This window comes from Pteropus medius, unplaced genomic scaffold (genome assembly GCF_902729225.1).
Source record: "Pteropus medius unplaced genomic scaffold, Ma_sr-lr_union100, whole genome shotgun sequence".
Classification (NCBI taxonomy): Eukaryota; Metazoa; Chordata; class Mammalia; order Chiroptera; family Pteropodidae; genus Pteropus; species Pteropus medius.
This window is the reverse complement of record NW_024356249.1, coordinates 9,797,698-9,817,227: the sequence shown is the minus strand read 5'-3', so window position 1 is coordinate 9,817,227 and position 19,530 is coordinate 9,797,698. Positions and strand designations below refer to the sequence as shown.

Here is a 19,530-nt window from a genome sequence, read left to right as displayed (position 1 = left end):
TAATTTAAAAAAAGGAAAAAGTGGATGGAATAATGGGACTTAAAAAACAGAGTTTCTAGTTGCTCAGTATTTTTTGTCTCTGATCTTTTGTGTGGCTAGGGAATCAGAGGCTACAGGGGGAAACTCCATGAAGGATTTCATACATGCAGAAAAGGAAAGGACAGAGAAACTCAGAGGAACCTTTCCATTTCTTAGGGCATCTGTTCTCAGAGTTTCTACTGGGAGAAAATAGAACACAGATTTATAATATGGTGTAAATGTAAGAGTTTTAATCGGAGTCCTGCCTTCGATCCCTTCTCTCAAAGAAGGTTTAGTTGAATCAGAGAAAACAGATCAATAGCAAGAGTAGAAACAAAAAAGAGATTAGACAGTAGACATGAGGTTGGGTTTTTGTGTACCCAGGGGTCTAGGATGGCATTTTTGGTACTTTCAGTAGAGTTGATGATTGATGGGACTGCAAATTGGGTGCATGCCAATATGGGGCAACTCAGTTCTGTGGGACTTTCCAGAAGGATGGCTATACGAATTTGGAAAATCCTGTCAAGCATTTGTAACAGCTAGGTGACGGGCTGAAGTGCCACAGCCTAGTGCCTAATAGTATTCTTAGCTGGTCTTTCTTTAGCTTATTTATAATTCAAAAGCTTTCCTCAGCTGATGAAAGCTCCAGTGGGCATAGCATTGTGTTTATCTTTAATCCCAACTTGAAATAGTGATGAGCTGTTCAGAGGCATGCTTACACACCTACATGCTGCACAGTTCCCTAGTTATTTTTAATTTGGTTTATAGAGAGTGTGAGGTTGTGCTAGGCAAAACCCTACAATGCTGCCTGATGTTTTGGATAGGCGAGTGCCTGTACTTCACGAGAAGTAAAAAAATTAGTGAATACAGTTTTATAAGCCATTGTTCTGGAAGGGAGACTAATTATCTGGCTTTATTTAAACTAAGCTTTGACTGATTATATTTAAAGTCCTGAATTTAACCAATAGAAATATGCTGATATCAAATTTAGGCTTTCTGAATATCTACAGTACATTCAAGAGCTGGTGGTCTAGATAACCACTTGTTAGCCCTTAAAGTCCTCATTGCGTTGCTGTGTATTTTGATCTAGTAGCTGTGTCATGTGGGATGGTCATTTGGCTGTGAGAATAACAATTGGCTTTTTACCCCTCATTGTCTCTTACCTCAGTGTACTGGCTTTAAGTTACTCTGTATAACCATGTGGGAAATTTGAAATATCTGTAAATCACCAATTAGTAATTGGGATATAAAATCCAGAGAAGCACTGGAAACCTTGAGCCTTTAGCAAAATGAATGATATTATTGATGCTTATTATTGCAGATCTTGGATGATGGAGGGGATCTTACTCACTGGATTTATAAGAAGTATCCCAACATGTTTAAGAAAATCAAGGGCATAGTAGAGGAGAGTGTTACTGGAGTCCATAGGTAAGATTTGACATAGGCACACCTGGTTTTCTGCAGCCTAGATATATATCCTTGTAATTACGTACCTATAGAATACATTATGTTAAAAATTGGAACCTACTATGAGGTGATGAAATTGAGTCTGCACACCTGTATGTTTGTTTGTTTGTTTGTTTGTTTTAATAACAAATAACAAACCTAAAGTAATGAGGGGGAATGGGTCAGGGAACAAGTGTGGTCCTCATGTTTTCTAGTCATTGTAAGGCAATGACTACTTGTCCTTTTTGGACAAATACATTTACTCAACAGATATATATTGAACTTCTGTAGTGAGCCAGGAACAGCTCTACAGACTGTGCTAGGGTTGTAGCACTGGTCAAAACAGACAAACACCTGGGCCCTCATAGTGCTTACATTCTTACCTAGAGAGCAAGGATTTAAGACTGTTTCTCAAATGAGTAATAATTCTCCGAGTAAAGTTGAAATCATCTCTGTTTACTATTATTCATCCAGAAAGAACTGAAAACATGAAATAAAAGTTTTAGAGAAGTAAATTATGAATATGCTTCAATATTCTGTAATCTTTTTGGATATACTAAGCTATGGACTATATCATACATTTAGACTCTTAGAGAGGGATGAATTTTGAATAAAAAATCCTGTGTTCTGATTTTTAGTTGACTCAGTTTAAACAAAACTTATATATATATAGGTATGTGTGTCAAGATTATAAAATTGAGACTTTGAAAATTAAAATTGTTGCATTAGAGTAGTCGGATTAAAATAATACTTAAAGTTACTCTTTTATCATTAAAAAGGGGAATAAAATTAATAAGCAATTAAAATGTTTACATTTTAATCATTACAATTTAGAGGTGGGTCAGAGATTTCTCCCACATGCCTTTTGACTAAGGTATTTATTCTAAGCTGTATATGGTCTCTATAAAACATATTCTTTATTTCTATGTATACACCTAATAAGATAAACTTGTCGTGTGTCATGCTCTCATGCCTACCCAATCAACATATTTCTGGAATTCGATATGAAATTGACAGTAGATTACAGTACTAATTGTTTTATGTTCCTGATTTCCCTCATTTTCAGGCTGTACCAGTTATCCAAAGCTGGGAAGCTGTGTGTTCCAGCCATGAATGTCAATGACTCAGTCACCAAACAGAAATTTGACAACCTCTATTGTTGCCGTGAATCAATTCTTGATGGGTAATTTTTTATTATCTTTGAGATGAACTTGAGTTGTTGAATTGAGGTTCTAATTTTTTTGGTTTTGGTTATTTCTGGGAATGATTCATATAGCACCTCTGGGTTTATCAACCACATCATACTCAAGCTTTTGTAACCCAGAGGAACCATTGCTATCACTATTGTAAGCAAATCTATTTTACTTCAAAAATCAAACTAGCCCCTGTCTATTGGTGAGACAGAGGCATTTCTAGTTTTTTGAAATCTGTAAGGACTGCCAGTCTGACAAACTCTACCTAGGTGTATGCCAAATATCCTGTTCTTCCAATACCTAGTTTCTGTTTCGACAGTTGTTTCTCAACATTCCTTCCTTCTTGCTAGGAAGACTCAATAATTCTTTTATCTGAAACCACTGAGTTAGTTTCCATCATGTAAAGGATGAAAAAAGGGCCTGTGGGCCACATTACTAACTATGCTGACCCCAGGAAGTTTGTGACACCACAGGCATTGGAGCCAGAAGGACCTCGGTTTGATATTGGCTCTATCATTTATTAACTACAAAAGCCTTGACCTACTTATTTCACCCCTCTGTCTCTATTTCCTCATCTGTAAAATTGTGACAGTAAGACCTACATCACAGAGTTATGATGAGGATTAAATGAGATAAGGTATGAATCCTGGTGTTCAATGTTACTTCCCTTGCCCTTCTTTTTATAACCCTGTAGAGTAAGTTCAAAGTTTGAGTTATATCTTAAGGGAAGCTTTTTGCTTTGAAATCTTTTTGCGGGGAGGGGGATGTAAATGTTCAATGAAAATTTGAACTATTGTTAATTATTACTGCTTTGAGTCAATAGTATTATCAGACAGATTGGACATTTGAATGAATTCTCATTTCATCAGTCTGTTTATAGACTGTCTCTAGTTCTGTCCACATATGAGTGTTATTGTGATGAAAATAGCCTTGCGCCTGATAAAATCAATATCTAAGCATACACTTATTAAAATATATACTCATCTACAACTAAGTATCTTATAGATTTTTCAAGTCTCAAATCTGTGAGCCTAAAATTTGCCTGTACTAGGTTCAGTAAAAGATACAAAAAGGTACCCGTACTAGTTGATAAAAATAGACAGAGTCCCTCCTAAGCAGTGTTTACCCTACGAGTAAGAAAGATTCTTTAATATCAGAAATGTATGAGAGCGAGAGTAAGATACAAGCAGTGGAACAGAAGTTAAGGTTAATGAAGAAACAGGAAAACATCAATTATCTACCAGAAACCTGCTGAGTGGTAAGAGCTCATCAGCACATTCAGATGATGAGAAAATTTCCAGTGGGGTCATAGGCAGTTATTCCTCTCAGAGGAGTTGAGAGCAGAGCTCAAAGAAGGGGCAAAGGATGCTCCATGGAAGGCTGCAGTGGAAAGGAGAGGACATTCAGGCCCATAGAGAGTTCATGTGAGGAAAGGATTAGTGATGGAGCCTCTGTAGTTCTGAGCTGGTTACACGCAACACCATAAGCTATAAGGGAATGGCCCCGCTGACTCCTAGAGGGCACTTCTGTAATTGGTCTGCAGTGCCAAAAAGCAGTGCAAGAGTAGCTAGCCTTCTGGAGACTGAGGGTTCCACTTGGTAAGAGGAATAAAGGTATCTCAGATATGATTTTCAGATCATAAAATAGATCATATTTCAGGAACTCTTTTAGAGGGTTCTAGGGCTAGAAGAGTTAGAAGTCAGAGATTTGACATGAGTTTTATATACCACCAGACATCTTACATATTACCTCCACCCCACCCCCCAAAATAGTCCTTTCTTGACTGAGGTCTTTTCTATCCTTTATCCTTGAGCCTTGAGACAGATCTGGGCCCCTCACATCACAGGGAAATCACTACCTAACTGGAATCCATCCAGGTCTGTCAGCCTATCATTTGCAGAGTGGTGGTATAGATGAAGTTTCTTTTCCACCATAGTCATTTGTGGTAAAGAAAGACTCCAAGTAGTAGCTGGGAAGAGAGGCAGAAAGGCTTGAGGGTTGTTTCAAAGCAAAGGAGGCTCAGAAATACTGTCTATTGATTTTCCTTGCTGTGCTAGCCATTCCAGGACCATTCTCCTAAGCCACGACTTTTGAGTGTGGTAATACCCAGCCAGACTTGATCTCTTCACTCAGCAAGATTTTCTCTGCACTTAATTGATATTTATTGAGTTTTATTTGGGTTTGTGGAGTTACATTAGTTCCTCTTGAGTAAAGTTGTCAAATCATTAAGAAGACAGGATTCCTACTTTGCCTTTGAGGCATTCATAGGCTCTTTGAAACAAGAAAGATCAACAGATAGTGAGTAGAAAGACCCACAGATGTTTGTAGGAACTGTCTGGTTTTAGTTGAAAACCTTCTTCTGCCTAGCCAGGGATTCCTAGAGAAGGAAAACTGGCTGAACCTTAAGAGAAACCAGAAACTTCTACAAGTTCTTCCAAGAGACCCTGAAAACAAGGACCTTTATTCTAGTTTCGTAGAGAACCAGAGATAAAGAAGTAGAACATGTCTGAGAAGGAATCTCCCCCAGAAAACTCCCTATCTCATGCAGTCAGTGTTGGCGTGTTTCAAAGCTCTTCCCTATCTTGTTGCTCATCACCTTCCCTGTTGAATTAATGTGGGACTTCTGGCCACTCTGATACTACTAAATGTAGTACTCATTTATCAGTGTCATATTTTATGTGTCTGATTCAGTAAGCTAGAATGTTTTCATTAAACCAGAGTTTGTCACCTCCTAAATAAAAATTACATGATTTTTATTTTCTTCTTAATATCTTTTATTTCCAAATGTTATATAATAAATATATACTGCTCTTATGTTTAAAAGTTACTTTGTAGTCTATAGCTTCTTCCTTTCTATACCACTCCTAGACAAGGGAAAAAAACTGAAAAAACTCACATATAAATGGAATTGATTGGGTAGCATGGAGTGAGAAAATACATATTTTATTAAACCTTTCTTCTAGTTATTAAATATTTTATCTAGGATAGAAACCAGGCTTTCTTTCAAAATAGAGGGGAAAAACCACAAAAACATGAAAACAAAGGATCCTATCTATTCTCAAGGGAGAAACAAGAGATTTTTCTGATTAAATGTTTTTTTTCCACCCTTAGACTTAAAAGGACAACAGACATGATGTTTGGTGGAAAGCAGGTGGTAGTCTGTGGCTATGGAGAGGTAAGGTTTAACCTTTCATTTATTACATGTTTAAAATGTATTTTGCTGAAATAAACTAGAATTTTTCATTGGTATGGACATAAGAGTACATTCATTTACCTCTTTAGATGAGAAAACAGTAACTTTAGAGACCCTCTGGTTAAAGTACAATCTTACTTTTTCCATTTACATTTTTGCTGTTTTTTCTTAAGTTGATTTTTCTTAAGTTGACTGTTCCAGTGCACAGTTTGTGATGTTCTTTTAGCTTGTGTTTTGATTATAAATCGTGAGTGTGGGTGTTCTTATGCACATGCATGTGCTAAGCAGAGGCTAGGAGTTTGTTTGTGAACTGCATTCATTTATTTGTTTTTCTTATTTTTCCCCCAATCATGAATCTATTCAGTGAAATTCCTTTTGGGGGTGGAAAGGGGGTACACATTACCAGAAGCTTTGAGAATCTTGTTTTCTCGTTGACTTTCCTTATTATGTGTACTTTCTTCCCTCTTCAGGTGGGGAAGGGATGCTGTGCTGCCTTAAAAGCCATGGGCTCCATTGTGTATGTGACTGAGATTGACCCCATCTGTGCTCTTCAAGCCTGGTAAGCATGCAAAAGGAGGCGTGCTTTGTCCTCTGCACTGCCATCTACCGCGATCTTGCAGCTGCCTCCAAAGAGTGTCCTCTGGTTGATACCACATTTTAACTTAGAGAACCCAGATCCTGAGAGAGGCTGCCATTAACTGTAAGCACCTTTCTTTCAGAAATCAAGGAGCTTTGCTCAGAGAGAACAGAGACTGTCAGAAAGCCTAAAATTTAGAATTCCAATGGGAATAGCCCCTGCCTTGACCCAGAGAACAAGTAGCCCCTTACCTTCTCCATATGTAATTCTACTTCTTTGAAAACAACGATCAAAAAAGAAATATGCTGGCCTCAGATCCTTTCTGACGTGATGCACTGAAAAGAGCATTTCTGTAATATTTTTCCCCAAAACGTATAACCTAAATCTAATTAGGAGGACACATCAGACAAATTTAAATTAAAGGTAAAATTTGCTAAGTCTGAGTGAAGGGTATGTGGGAGTTGTTTGTAGTAGTCTTGTAATTCTTAAGTTTGAAATGATAACAAAAAATAAAAGTTAAAAAAAGAAAAGTTCCTTTCCCATCTGTAAAATGTAGGTAATCTTACCTACCACAAAGAGTTGTGAAAGTTAAGTAACAATTACATGATCATTATATATGATTATATATTATATAATAAATATATAATTATATAAAGTACAGAGTTGCTATCATGTAATAAATGCTCACTAAATGATAACTATTATTTAAATAGTCTGCTGCCATCCTCAGCAGGATAGAAAAATCACTGTTTCTGAAAACTACTGCAAAGCCCCAGTGTCTATAGGCTGGATAACCCACCCAGTCTTTACTATTAGCCCTCCATAGGAAGATACCCAGAATCGAATGAGGCATGGCATAAAGATTTTACTGTAATAATTTTCCCCTGTCCTACCACTCCTCACACATCCTAGCCGTAAACCCACAGATTTCCCCAACAGAGTTGTTGGCTTTCTCTGAGTCAGGGCTCCAGCACACAAGGAGAACTATCACCATTCTAGTACTTTAAGGGTTCATTAGAAAAACCTGATTGAGATGCTGATTCAAATTATAGACATGAACTGATCACTTACTAAATATTAGTACTGTGCTCTGTGCTGAGGATGAATAAGATGAATAGATGAATGAGACGAGGTCCCTGCATACGGTCAAATAACCACTGTGCAGTGTAGTAAGTGCTCTGATGGAGATAAACAGCACATGCTTCTGTATGAGCATAAAGGAGAAATATCCAACTAAAGAGCAAGGGGGCATGGTTGAAAGAGGTTTCAATAGAGCTGAGTTTTGAAACTTGGGTAAGTGATTTCTTAGTTTGGAAGTAAATTCCAGGTACAGGGAACACATGGTTAGTTACTAGGAAGGAGGGAGCATGGCATATATAAGAGGCTCAAAGTATTTTAATATAACTGGCCAATAGGATAAATTTGGGGTGGTGGTAATATCTGAGATAGTAATCAGGTGTCAGTATAGTCATATGTCAGTGTAAGTATTTGAGTCTTATCCTGAAAACAGGCAATCTCACTGACATATTTTAAGCAAGGAAGTCATAATCCAAAATGCATTTAGGGAAATCAAATGGATTAAAGAGACATAAACCTAGAGGCAAAGAGATTGAGCCAAAGGCTACTACAGTAATCTAAGCAAGAAATAATGAGACCTGATCATAAGCAAGGCCTCCATATATAGAGTTGAGGGGACAGAGTCAAGAGATTTTAGGGAATTAAGGAAAAATAATCAACCAAACTTGGTGACAACTTCAATTAGGGAGAGGCAGTAGGCTAGGACATTTTAGTTTATTTGGCTCATACAGTTGGGTGAGCAGTAATGCTGTTGATCAAGATAGAAAATATAGAAGAAGAAATAGTGTTGGGGTATGAAAAAAATAATGAGTTTCTTTTCAAACCCAGTAAATTCAAGATCCTTGTGGGACATCCAGGAGGAGCTATCCATTAGGAGCTATCCAGTAGATAATTTGATCCATGGCACTGAAGCTTTGGAGACATCTAAATAGTTGTGAGAATCAGCCACCTACAAGGGGTCATTTGTAGCCAAGGAAAGGGTACAGATAAGTGCTGAAAAAATAGAGGAAAAAGTACCCACATTAAAAGACTGACTGAGATCAAGAAAGAGCAAGCAGAAAAGTAGAATAACCAGTATCATGGACTCCAAAGAATATAGTTTTAAGAAGGCAAATAATGTAGCAGAGTAAACCAAGTAATAGAAAAGTCTAAGGAAAACAATTTTGTTTTGGCTTTCAGGAGATCATTGATGGTCTTGGGGAGGGCAGTTTTAATGGAGTAAGTTCAGTGATAAAATGGCACTTTCTAGAAACTCATGGTTAACCCTGTCTCCCTATTATCAGGATTAATTAGGTTCCAGTGATGTGAAAGGACCTTTTATTTCTGTCCTGTATGACCTAAGGGAATGATTTGAATTATTCACTGCTAAGAATAGTCCAGCTATATCAAGAAGTGACAGTGTAGGTACCGAAGGAACATGGTAATAGCTTCTGAGACTCTGTGGCAAAAGGCTCCCCAGCTGTCTATTTAGGTTAATTGATGCTTTATTTCTACAGCATGGATGGATTTCGACTGGTGAAATTAAATGAGGTCATCCGACAAGTGGATATTGTTATAACCTGTACAGGTATGATTATAACATACAAAATAGAGTGGCACTTGGGAACATTTTCATGGAACAAGTGAAAAATGACTGGGGAACTGTTCTGAACAAAGCCGAAGTCTAAAAACCAGAAGTAGTAGTCCACAAAACCAGTCGATTCTTTCACATTGTTCTTACCTCTTTAGAGCTCTGACCAAAAGTACACTATGAGGTCATCCCTAGAGGAAAATTTCTCTCCATCCCTTTGTTCTTTATCTCCATCCATCCTCAATACCTAGGAGATGGCTAGAAATGAGTTTTATATGGGAAACCAGATCTTACATGTATGCATTTGATTTTTTATTTTACCTCCAAAAGTGATGTATATTTCTCTCTAGTCCCTGCAAGTAAAGCTAGGCTACAGAAAAATTCTTCATAGTTAGAGAAAGTTGGAATGGTAGTTGTGTTAACTCTCAAAAAGGGATTTTGAGTTTTAGAGAGGAATTTGCAGAAGTGGCTAGTCTCCTTGGACTAGGATTTTATCTTTATGTTGGAACCATAAACTGTTGGAATGTTGGGGTTTTTTTTATAATTGTATTTGAGAAGAAGAAAATTCAGAATATTTAAGAATAGAAATATATTTGTAGCCTCAGGGGGAGCTAGGGGCAGAGAAGAGGAACCATAAGAAACTGTTCTTGCTTTGTATCAATCCTTTCAACCTCTTTTTTAAAAATAGCTTTATTGAGATGTAATTTGCATACCATAGAGTTCAGCCACTTAATGTACAATTCAGTGTTTTACAGCAAATTCATAGGATCATTCAGCCATCACCACAATCTAATTTTTGAGATAGAATTTACATATCATAAATTCACCCTTTTAAAGTATATAGTTAAGTGATTTTTTTCAGTAAAGTTGTGCAACATTCCCTTTTCTCATTCTAGAACATTTTCATCACCCCAGAAAGAACCCCATTCTATTAGAGTCACCCCTCATCCCACCCTCCACTTTTCTCCAGCCCTAGGCAGCTGTTAATCTGTCTGTCTCTATCAATTCGCCAGTTCTAGATCTTTCATGTAAATGGATTCAGACAGTATGTGGTCTTTTGTGACTGACTTTTTTACTCGGCATAATGTCATTGATCATCCATGTTGTGGCATGTATCAATATTTCATTCCTTATTATTGCTGGGTAATATTCCATTTTAAGGTTTTACCACTTTTATTTATCCATTCATCAGTTATGGGCACTTGAGTTGTTTTCACTTTTAAACCATTAAGAATACTGCTACTATGAACGTTGTATACAAGTGTTTCTGTGAATATGTTTTTAGTTCTCTTGTGTACGTACCTGCTAAATCATATGATAACTCTACTCTTAACATTTGAGGAATTGCCAGCTTTTCTAAAGTGACTGCAGCATTTTACAATCCCACCAACAATGCATGAGAATTACAGTTTCTTCATATCCTTGCCAATACTTGGTATTGTCTGCCTTTTATTGTAGCCATCCTAGTAGGTGCGAAGTAGTGATTTTTCATTGTGATTTTGATTTGCATTTCTCTAATAACTAATGATGTTGAGCGTCTTCTCGTGTGCCTTTTGGCACATCTTCTTTTGTACATCTTCTTTTGAGAAATGTCTGTTCAGATCCTTTGCTCATTTTTAAGTTGGGTTGCCATTTTATTACTGACTTATCTAAGAGTTCTTTATAAATTTTGAATACAAGCCCTTATCATTTGTATGATTTGCAAATATTTGTCCTGGGCTGTGGGTTGTCTTTTTATTTTCTTGATGGTATCATTTACAGCACAAAAGTTTATTATTTTGATGTAATTTAAGTTTATTTTTTCTTTGGTTGCTTGTGCTTTAGATGTTGTATCTAAGAAACCATTGTCTAACCCAAGGTCACAAAGATTTATTCCTATGTTCTGCTAAGAGTTTTATAGTTTTAGCTCTTACATTTAGGTCTCTGATCCATTTCAAGTTAAATTTTACATATGGTGTGAAGTATGGGTCCAACTTCATTCCTGTTCATGTGGCTATCTCTTCTGTCTTCAAGGTAACAAGAATGTGGTAACTAGAGAGCACTTGGACCGTATGAAGAATAGCTGCATCGTTTGCAACATGGGACATTCCAACACGGAAATTGATGTGGTAAGATCAAGTGACTCATCATTGGGGACTTTTTTCCTCTTTGCCAAGAAACATAAACTGGAAGAGGAAAGAGTAGGGTCACCAACCATCCTTGACATGACTGCCCTGGCAGAGCTGTCTGCAGTCTGTTCACTTACTAGCCCTGTGTCAAGGGGAGAAATCTATGGGCTGGGATGAGAACATTGCTTTAGATTGACTGTGTCTGTCAAATAATGCGGTTTCTCTTTTCTCTCTCTCTTTGATTGAGCTAGGTCTCCCCTTAACTATTTTCCAGATTATAGTAATTGAGTCTGTAGGTGTCACAATCAACTCAGTAGCACATGTTCCTCATGTTCCTCAAATGTGGAAAATCTATCACTTTGGTTCTCTAATTTGATTATATTCACCCTAAACAATTTTAGTCCAACATAACACTTGGCCCTACTAAGTTGCCCAAGTAATAGTTAATAGAAGTGTTATTTATTTCTTTTCGGACTTACCAAAGTATCACTCAGTGTGACTTTCACTCTGGTTTTAAATTTTTATGACATTTTTATGGCACCACTGTATTTCTCTCTGGGTAAATGGCTCAAGCAAAGCATGCTTTCATCTCCACTGAAGGCTGCTCTGATTGAGCCTCAGCATTGCCAGGTAAGGATCAGTTGATATATTGAGAGCCTGTTAGATGATATCTATTTGAAATGGTTTCTCATATCTATTTGAAATGGTTTCTCTTTTTAACTCTGTGCTCTCTTCTTCTATTTATAAAAATAGCTGGACAAACCATCTACCAAAACCTGTTTCTACCCTTGAGGTTTCTGAGTGGCATGGCTCCATTACTCTGTCTTACCATGATACTTTGCTTATAATGAATTATTTAGTTAGTTCTTTTGTTGTTGTTATTAAATTTCACTTATGTGTCATACTGCTCCTTTAGTAAATGGTTGAAGATATTAATACTCTAAAACTATCTAGCACACAATTGTACTTTTCTGGGGTTAATCTGCTGCTCATAGATCCTCCAAATGGGAAAAGCTGGAGGGAAATAGTCATGCTCTGAGCCCTGATAAGAAATCTTATTAAGGGAAAGGGGAAGAAATTTTCCTTCTAAACCCTCAAGAAACTCTGAAATAAAAATAATTCCAATTACAGTCATATATATGTTTTATGTTTTTACTTTATTATATTTCACCCTCTTGACCACCCTATGAGGCATTATTCTTATCCCTGATTTTCATTTGGGAAACTAAGAAGTTAAGTACATTGTTCAGTCAAATACATTGATTCAAAATTAAACTGGAACACAAAATCCAGAGTTTTTTGCTTCTAGTCAAGTTTTTGTTTTATTTTGTTTAGTTTTCCTGCTTCTTGTACTACTACCTCCTCATGATTACTAGATTAAGTTCAAATTGTGATGGTAACCTCTCCTCTGAAAGCAGCCCAGACGTCAGTAATCTCTCAGCATAGAGGCTGGGAAACACTTTACCTTCAATCACAAACATTTATTGTGTGATAGCTATATGCCACGTGCCATTCTGGGTGCTTGGAATCAATGAACAAAACAGGCTAACATTCTCATGGAACTTAAGTTTTAGAGGAGAAAAAAGACAATAAACATAATAAATAAAATTTATGGTATGTTGGAAGGCAAAAGCACCACAGAAAAAAAGAAAAAGTACAGCATGGTAAGGGGAGAATATTTTTAAGTGAAGAATATTTAGCCAGAGCAAATGCCCTGAGGCTGGAGGGTGCCTAGACTGTTTGAGAATCAACAATGAGGCCATTGCGGTTGGGGCAGAATGAGCATGGGGCAGGCAGGTTGAACTCAGAGAGGTAATGGGCCAGATCTTATAGGGCCTCATAGGTCATTGTAAGAATTGATTATATTCTGAGAAAAATAGGGAGCCATTGTACGATTTATAACCATCTAACTTCTGTTTTAAAAGAATGACTTTTATTTTAAAGGGATCACCCTGGCTTCTGTGTTGAGACTAGGCTCAGTTTTGCAGGTGTTGCTAGGTAGACCCAGTATCTGCCACAGATACTAGCCAAGGGCCATCTCTCAGATCTCTGTGCTCTTCTTAGCAGAAGGTTTACGACTCAACCAGATGGTCCAGAAAGGGAGATGCTCAGAAGAGCTTTGGAAAAGTTAAGTTAAACTCGACCTTTGATGATAGTGTCACAGGGCATGTAAAATGAAATTTAAGGAAATAGCAAACTCAACTAATCATTAAAACCAGAATGTTCATTCACTGTCTCACAAATTTGTATTGAATGCTTGCTCTGCTCTGTGTTGAGTGCTTGGCTAAAGAATAGCAGTGAACAACACACCTCTTCTCCTGGACCTTGTACTCTACTGTGGGAGACAGACAATAGACAGTTATTGTCAGTGCCTTGTGTTGAAGAAAAACAGCAAGGTGAGGACGTTGAAGATACTGATTTAGTTAGGGTGATCAAGGAAGGACTCTGAGGCGATAACATTTGAACAAAAACCTGAATGAATTGAAGGAGCAAGCCATCGGAGCATTCTATTCAGAGAGAATGGTAAGTAAAAGACCGTGAGGTAGAAACATGCTTCATGTGTTTTGAAGAAAAAAAAAGATGCCATCTTGGCAGAAACAGAATGGGCAAGAGGATGAGGATAAGAGGTAGCTAAAGAGACAGTGGACTTTGTTGGCCATGGTAAGGACTTAAGATTTTGGAAGGTTTTGAACAGGTGACTGACAAAATCTGACATGTTTTAAAAGATCATTCTGCCTGTTGTATTCTGCCTGTTGTATAAAGAAAACATTTCTGGAGTTTGAACAGGGACAACAAAATGCTCTTTCAGTATTTCCAATGACAGAAGGCAGTAGCTTAGATTAGATGGGTAAGCAAGCAGTGGAGGTAATAAGAAGTGACATATTGTGAAGGTGTGGGAACAATGGGATTAGGTAGAAATTTATAATTTTATCTGACCTCGATATGGTGACTGCTGCATTTTTAAGCAAGGAATAGCTCATCAAGAGTGAGTCATTTAGAAAGGTGCATTTTTTTTTCTGAGAAATATTAATGTTGTGAATACTTAGAGAACCTGTGATAGAGATTGTGCTCTTAGCTGGCTTTTGGCCATGTCTTTCATGTATTTCTCCCTCAAAAGCAGACTTGCTTATCCACAAACTTCACAATTCAAGAGTTTAAATCTTTATGTACACATGCTTTAAAAGTTTTCATCAGCAAAAGAATTTCAATCTGAGACTTGCTATTGACAACATGCTTTCTAAGACAGAACCACAGTTGTTCTCCCTGAAAAAACCGACATGCAAAATCATATAATACCAATTTGTGCAAGCATAGCAACCGGCTTATTTACAGTGGGACACACACCTAATTTGGGAAGGTAATCTGCATAGGGCACTTTTCTCCTGGTGGATTGCTTAGTGATTGTAAACCCACAGTAAAGACAATTGAGTGTCTTTAAGAGAAATTCTTGTAAAGCAGCACTGGCCATAGGAAACCCTTCTCTCGAGGAGTGTGACTGCCAGACAAACTTAATAGATTATTGGAGCTTCTGGGACACTGCTAGAGATTATTCAATCAAGTTTATCTTCACACCATATTTTTAAACTGATCCTCAGGTCTTTTGCTTGCATCATAACCATTCCAGTACTCTCATAAACTGCCTCAACTAAGTATTGATCATATTATGATGTTCATGAGAACTGTTCTTTCCTTGATTCCACCATATCTTTTTTTCAAAGGAATACCTTTTAAGACAGGAGACTCTTGTTAACCATGGAATGGCTTTTTGCTCCCCGTCACCAAGATTGCTTATCTTCTGGGAGATTAGGAATGTGAGACACTAAGAACTTGAAGTACTTTCAAGTCCCATCATCTCAATAAAAAAAATACCAGTGTCACCAAGGAGTAACTCTTGTCTCTATGTGGTTATTGCTTCCATGGTGATACTTCTAATGGCTAAAGGATTTACCTTGTGTATCCTTAACTTCCCAAAATTGTCTGTCTGCTTAAATTTCTTTATAACTCTATTTACAGTGTTTATTTATAAAATTTCTTTTTAAAATCTAAATTTTAAAGTAATACTTGCTTAGTTTAAAATTTTAAACAATATAAATATATCTAAAGTAAGAAGTAAAAAATTTATAAAAATTGCAATTATAGTATATTGTTCTGCAACTTGATTTTTTCACATAATAATAAAAAATGATTTTCATGTTAACACGTGTAGACATGAAATACTACTTTTTTTAGACGTGTAGAAAAGTAATACTACTTTTTTTAAAAAAGAATTACATAATATTCCATTGTATGGAATTATCCTGATTTAATTAGTTATTCCCTTGTTGATTTACATTTCTGCTATTACAGATAACACTGGGAACATTCTTGGAAACTTATATTTCTGAACTCAAGCAAGTGTTTCTGTAGGATAGAACCTGAAAAGTGAAATTGATTGATCAAAGATTAGGTCCAAATATAAAATTTTGTTAGCTACTGCCAAATTGCCCTCTAGAAAGGTTGAACCAATTTATGAAACTTGACAGCTCAAGAAATTTTTTATTTCCCATCTACTTAATAATTAGTCTAGACCATTAATATAGTCCTGGATGTACTGAAGTATAATTATATATCTATCTTTCCCACTAGATTGGTAATGAAAAGACCATACAGTCCCTGTCCATAAATAGCTCACAGTCTAGTAGGGAAATCCATAGTCTTATCTATAATAATGTCTTTTACTACAGTGTCTAGAATATAGTATGTACTCAGCTAGTGACTATTGTATAACTAAAGTGTTTCTCTTTTTATATCTGTAAACTAGTATTTGGCAGAACTTCTCAATTTTACCAACTTAAGCTAATGGGTAGTCTTAGAATATGACTCCCTTTCTATTTTTGGCCTTGCCCATTGGAAGAAGGAAGTTGTTGTCTTAAGTCTAAACCCTGTGACTGTTATTTGATTGCTGCTGTTAATAAACTTAACATTTCTTCTCTTGTTCTCGGAATGTACAATATACAGAAATGGAAGGAGGGTGAGCCACTGGGAGCTTTACTCTACCATTAAGCATTTCTCTAAAGGCTACCTCACATTTGCACTTAGGTCACAAAGCTTCTGTAACTTTAGAGTGAACACCATCATTGAGAAGGTGGAACCTGGGACACGGGGACATGAGGGCAGAACTTGGGCCCCCAGCATGCTATGTTTAGAACATTCAGCCTTCTCTAATTAATTTCACTCAGCTCTGATCCTTTTTTATGTGTCTCCAGCACTTATGATTCAGTTTGCACTGTTTTAATTTGCACTTGTTTGCATGTTGCTTTGTAAATATTTTAAAGGCTTTTCCCCCCTCACATATGTACTGTTTTGTGTCCCCAACTAAAATATGAGCTTTTTGAAGGCAGAAACCATGTCTTTGGTTTCTTTTGTATTTCCCATAGCACCTTTAACTGTGCTCAGCAGAGAGTGGGCGTACAGTATTTGTTGTGGAATGACATCCTGGCTGGGCCTAAGATTAAATTCCCTGAAATGGAACAGTCCTAACCAACCCAGGACAGGTATTCTCCATCTGGCATGTTGGTTGCTTCTTTCAACTTGCTATTTGAAATGGCTCCCTTCAACATCTTTCCATCCACAAAGTGGGACTTGGCATGGCTGATGATGTGCTTACTGTATGTATTCCAGGCAAGTCTGCGGACACCAGAACTGACCTGGGAGCGAGTGAGATCACAAGTTGACCATGTAATATGGCCTGATGGCAAAAGGATAGTATTGCTGGCAGAGGTAAGACGTGAGGCTGGTAAGAGAGATTCAGCTTCGTCAGGAGAGACTGCAGTACCAGGTCCCCTCCTCCTCATGTTCTCTCATACTTTCAACTTCTCTTAAGTACAAGCTTAACTACTTTACCAGTGGATTTTACATCTAACTGTGAAAGATCTTTTCATTTGGCAATTAAGAAACTATTTTGGTTCCCCACTTTTCATCAATTATCCTGTCTCTCTATGTCACTCTACAGTTGAGTCAGATAATGACTATTACTGAGAAAGAAATTAACAGATAGAGCCAATGCCACTTTGAGTGATGCTTACAAAGAGATAATGTCATTTGTGGGATGGTTTAATCAGTAAGCACAAAGTAGATATTCCTGACTATAAGACTGTGTTAGGTGAGCTCTGGGAAGGTCATATCTTTGATCGATTCCATTTTTGAGTATCTGTTCCCCTGAATTGAGCTAGACATGTAGTAGTTCCCAGCTACATATTGAATTGAGTGATTGACATTTCCCTCTCCTAGCTTCTTCTATCTCAGACTTACTCTTGACTTTCATTCCACTTAGCCTTCTTTGTCAATGTTTGGATATTTTTCCTTTCTCGAAAGCCTCTCTTCCCTAGTCCTAGATTCCTAACAGCTATAACAATGCCCCCTGTTCTTACCTTGACACTTTCTCTTCTTTAGGGAAAGATACCAAAATAACAAGAAGGATAATAATACTTTTCTTTTTATTTTAATTAAAGAATTTGAAAATGTAAAACATACTGTCTTCATCTAGGGACCCTTAAATTTATGTTTGAGTATCCTTCCTGTTCGCGTCACCTTTCCTCACCTTCTCTCACATTCTCAAATATGTTAGGACATCTGTAAAGGGACTGAATTATTTCTTCACAAGAAAGGGGTAGTACGAGGAGGGGAGGGACAGTTTGTTAAATATTAATTGCTTTGATGTCAGCTCGCTGTCTGGTGACTTATTTCCAGTTGCCTGGGAGGTCCCATCCAGTAATTTTGGTGACAAAAGCAAGCAGCACCATTGGTTTTGGATTCTATGGTTGAGCAAAAAAGGTGGTCAAGGAAATAGATCGGGAAATGATGGCATTGGAAGGAGAGTCTAGCTCTTCTAGTCTCTAAATCCATTCAGAATACAAGGCTGCCCTTGAATTCAGGGGAACCAAACTCAGGAAGAGAGGCAGAAACATCCTCACAGCTTCCTAAATCTAAAATATCTCCCCTCACAACCTGGAGAGATTGCCCCTGGATTTGACTAGATCATTGTTTAGGGCAATCTTACAAAGGAATACCAATACCTTAGAAGGAGGATATTCTGCAGTTGAAAGTAGAAAATTCAAGAGAAATATACCCTTCCTTGGCATAAGACTCAGTACCATGTGCTCATCTCTATTTCTTTCTACATAATCCCAGAGATCTTTTATCTATTACCTTCATCAAATTTTTCAGAATTTTTCATGGTTTCATTTAAACATCTGTCGGTTAATTTCTATTTATTGAACACCTGCTTTTTGTCCAGTAATATTAGTTGGGAAGAATTTGGAAAATGTCAGGCATGCTCTTCCCTCACTCCTTAAAGGCCAGAGACTTTGTCCTAACCATTTGTGTCTTAACCCTTGCCGTCTAGGGCCGTCTGCTGAACCTAAGCTGCTCCACAGTGCCTACATTCGTGCTTTCAATCACTGCTACTACTCAGGTAAGGCCTCCAGAGTGGGAAAGCAGTGATCTGGATAGGGCCATAAGACCAGCAGGGTTTCACTTGATGTGGGGTAGATTGTTGTGAATGGCATGTCATGTCAGCATCCATGTCTCTGCTTTTCTAGGCTCTTGCCTTGATAGAGCTTTACAATGCTCCTGAGGGTCGCTATAAGCAGGATGTCTACCTGTTGCCCAAGAAAATGGGTAAGCATGCATGCTTCCATCCTTAGCCTTCCCAAGGTAGTTCAGAGTCAGAGGCTAAATGAAGTTTGGGGGCATTATATTTCTTATGGATAGAAAAAAAAACCATACATTTATCTTGTAAAGTAGGAGCTAGGATTCTTAGGTTCCATCCTCAGTTGATTTATCACGTTTTCCACATGAGTTACCCTAGTGAAGTCGTGACACTTTGCTGTGATCTAGTTCACCTGCCTGTCAATTTTAAGAATTTTCTCTCTTAAAGTATCTTGTATGCAAGAATCTCAAAGGAGAAAAATATGTTCCCTCAAGAGAGAGGAATCATCTCCTACCTTGTGATATCTGACTCATTCCAGTTCTAGGCTGCTAGATAGCCCCCAAACTTTTCTTAGACCAAGAAAACTTTCAGGCTGCACCTTCTAACTTACACCCCATTGTTTCAGGCCAAAGGAAAGATTCTGAATAGCTTATGTTAAGAGTTTAGTTATGTGGGTGTTTTGTACAGGAGAAACATTAAACTCTCTTAAATTTTTAAAGAACTTGCCTCAAGCACCTGAACTGAGACAGACAGGGACTAAATCAGCTTCTGGTTTTGTTTTGCTTTAGCACTAGATGCAAAGCAACTATTAGAAGTTGACATATTTTCCCTTTAATAGTCTCTGTGGAAGGATATAAAAGAAATGGAACAGTTCATA

General features: G+C 37.3%; 1 protein-coding gene across 5 annotated transcripts in view; it reads left to right on the top strand.

Moving 5' to 3' along the window:
• Nucleotides 1-19,530, top strand: part of AHCYL2 (adenosylhomocysteinase like 2) — a 137,996-nt gene that overhangs the window by 114,361 nt on the left and 4,105 nt on the right. For all 5 annotated transcript variants that reach the window (XM_039861045.1, XM_039861044.1, XM_039861048.1 and 2 more), the window contains 9 exons: nucleotides 1,340-1,446; nucleotides 2,531-2,647; nucleotides 5,769-5,832; nucleotides 6,321-6,409; nucleotides 9,001-9,071; nucleotides 11,088-11,182; nucleotides 16,844-16,942; nucleotides 18,567-18,635; nucleotides 18,763-18,841. In XM_039861045.1, the coding sequence (XP_039716979.1) occupies nucleotides 1,340-1,446; nucleotides 2,531-2,647; nucleotides 5,769-5,832; nucleotides 6,321-6,409; nucleotides 9,001-9,071; nucleotides 11,088-11,182; nucleotides 16,844-16,942; nucleotides 18,567-18,635; nucleotides 18,763-18,841 (790 nt within the window). The remainder of the gene's footprint in view (nucleotides 1-1,339; nucleotides 1,447-2,530; nucleotides 2,648-5,768; nucleotides 5,833-6,320; nucleotides 6,410-9,000; nucleotides 9,072-11,087; nucleotides 11,183-16,843; nucleotides 16,943-18,566; nucleotides 18,636-18,762; nucleotides 18,842-19,530) is intronic.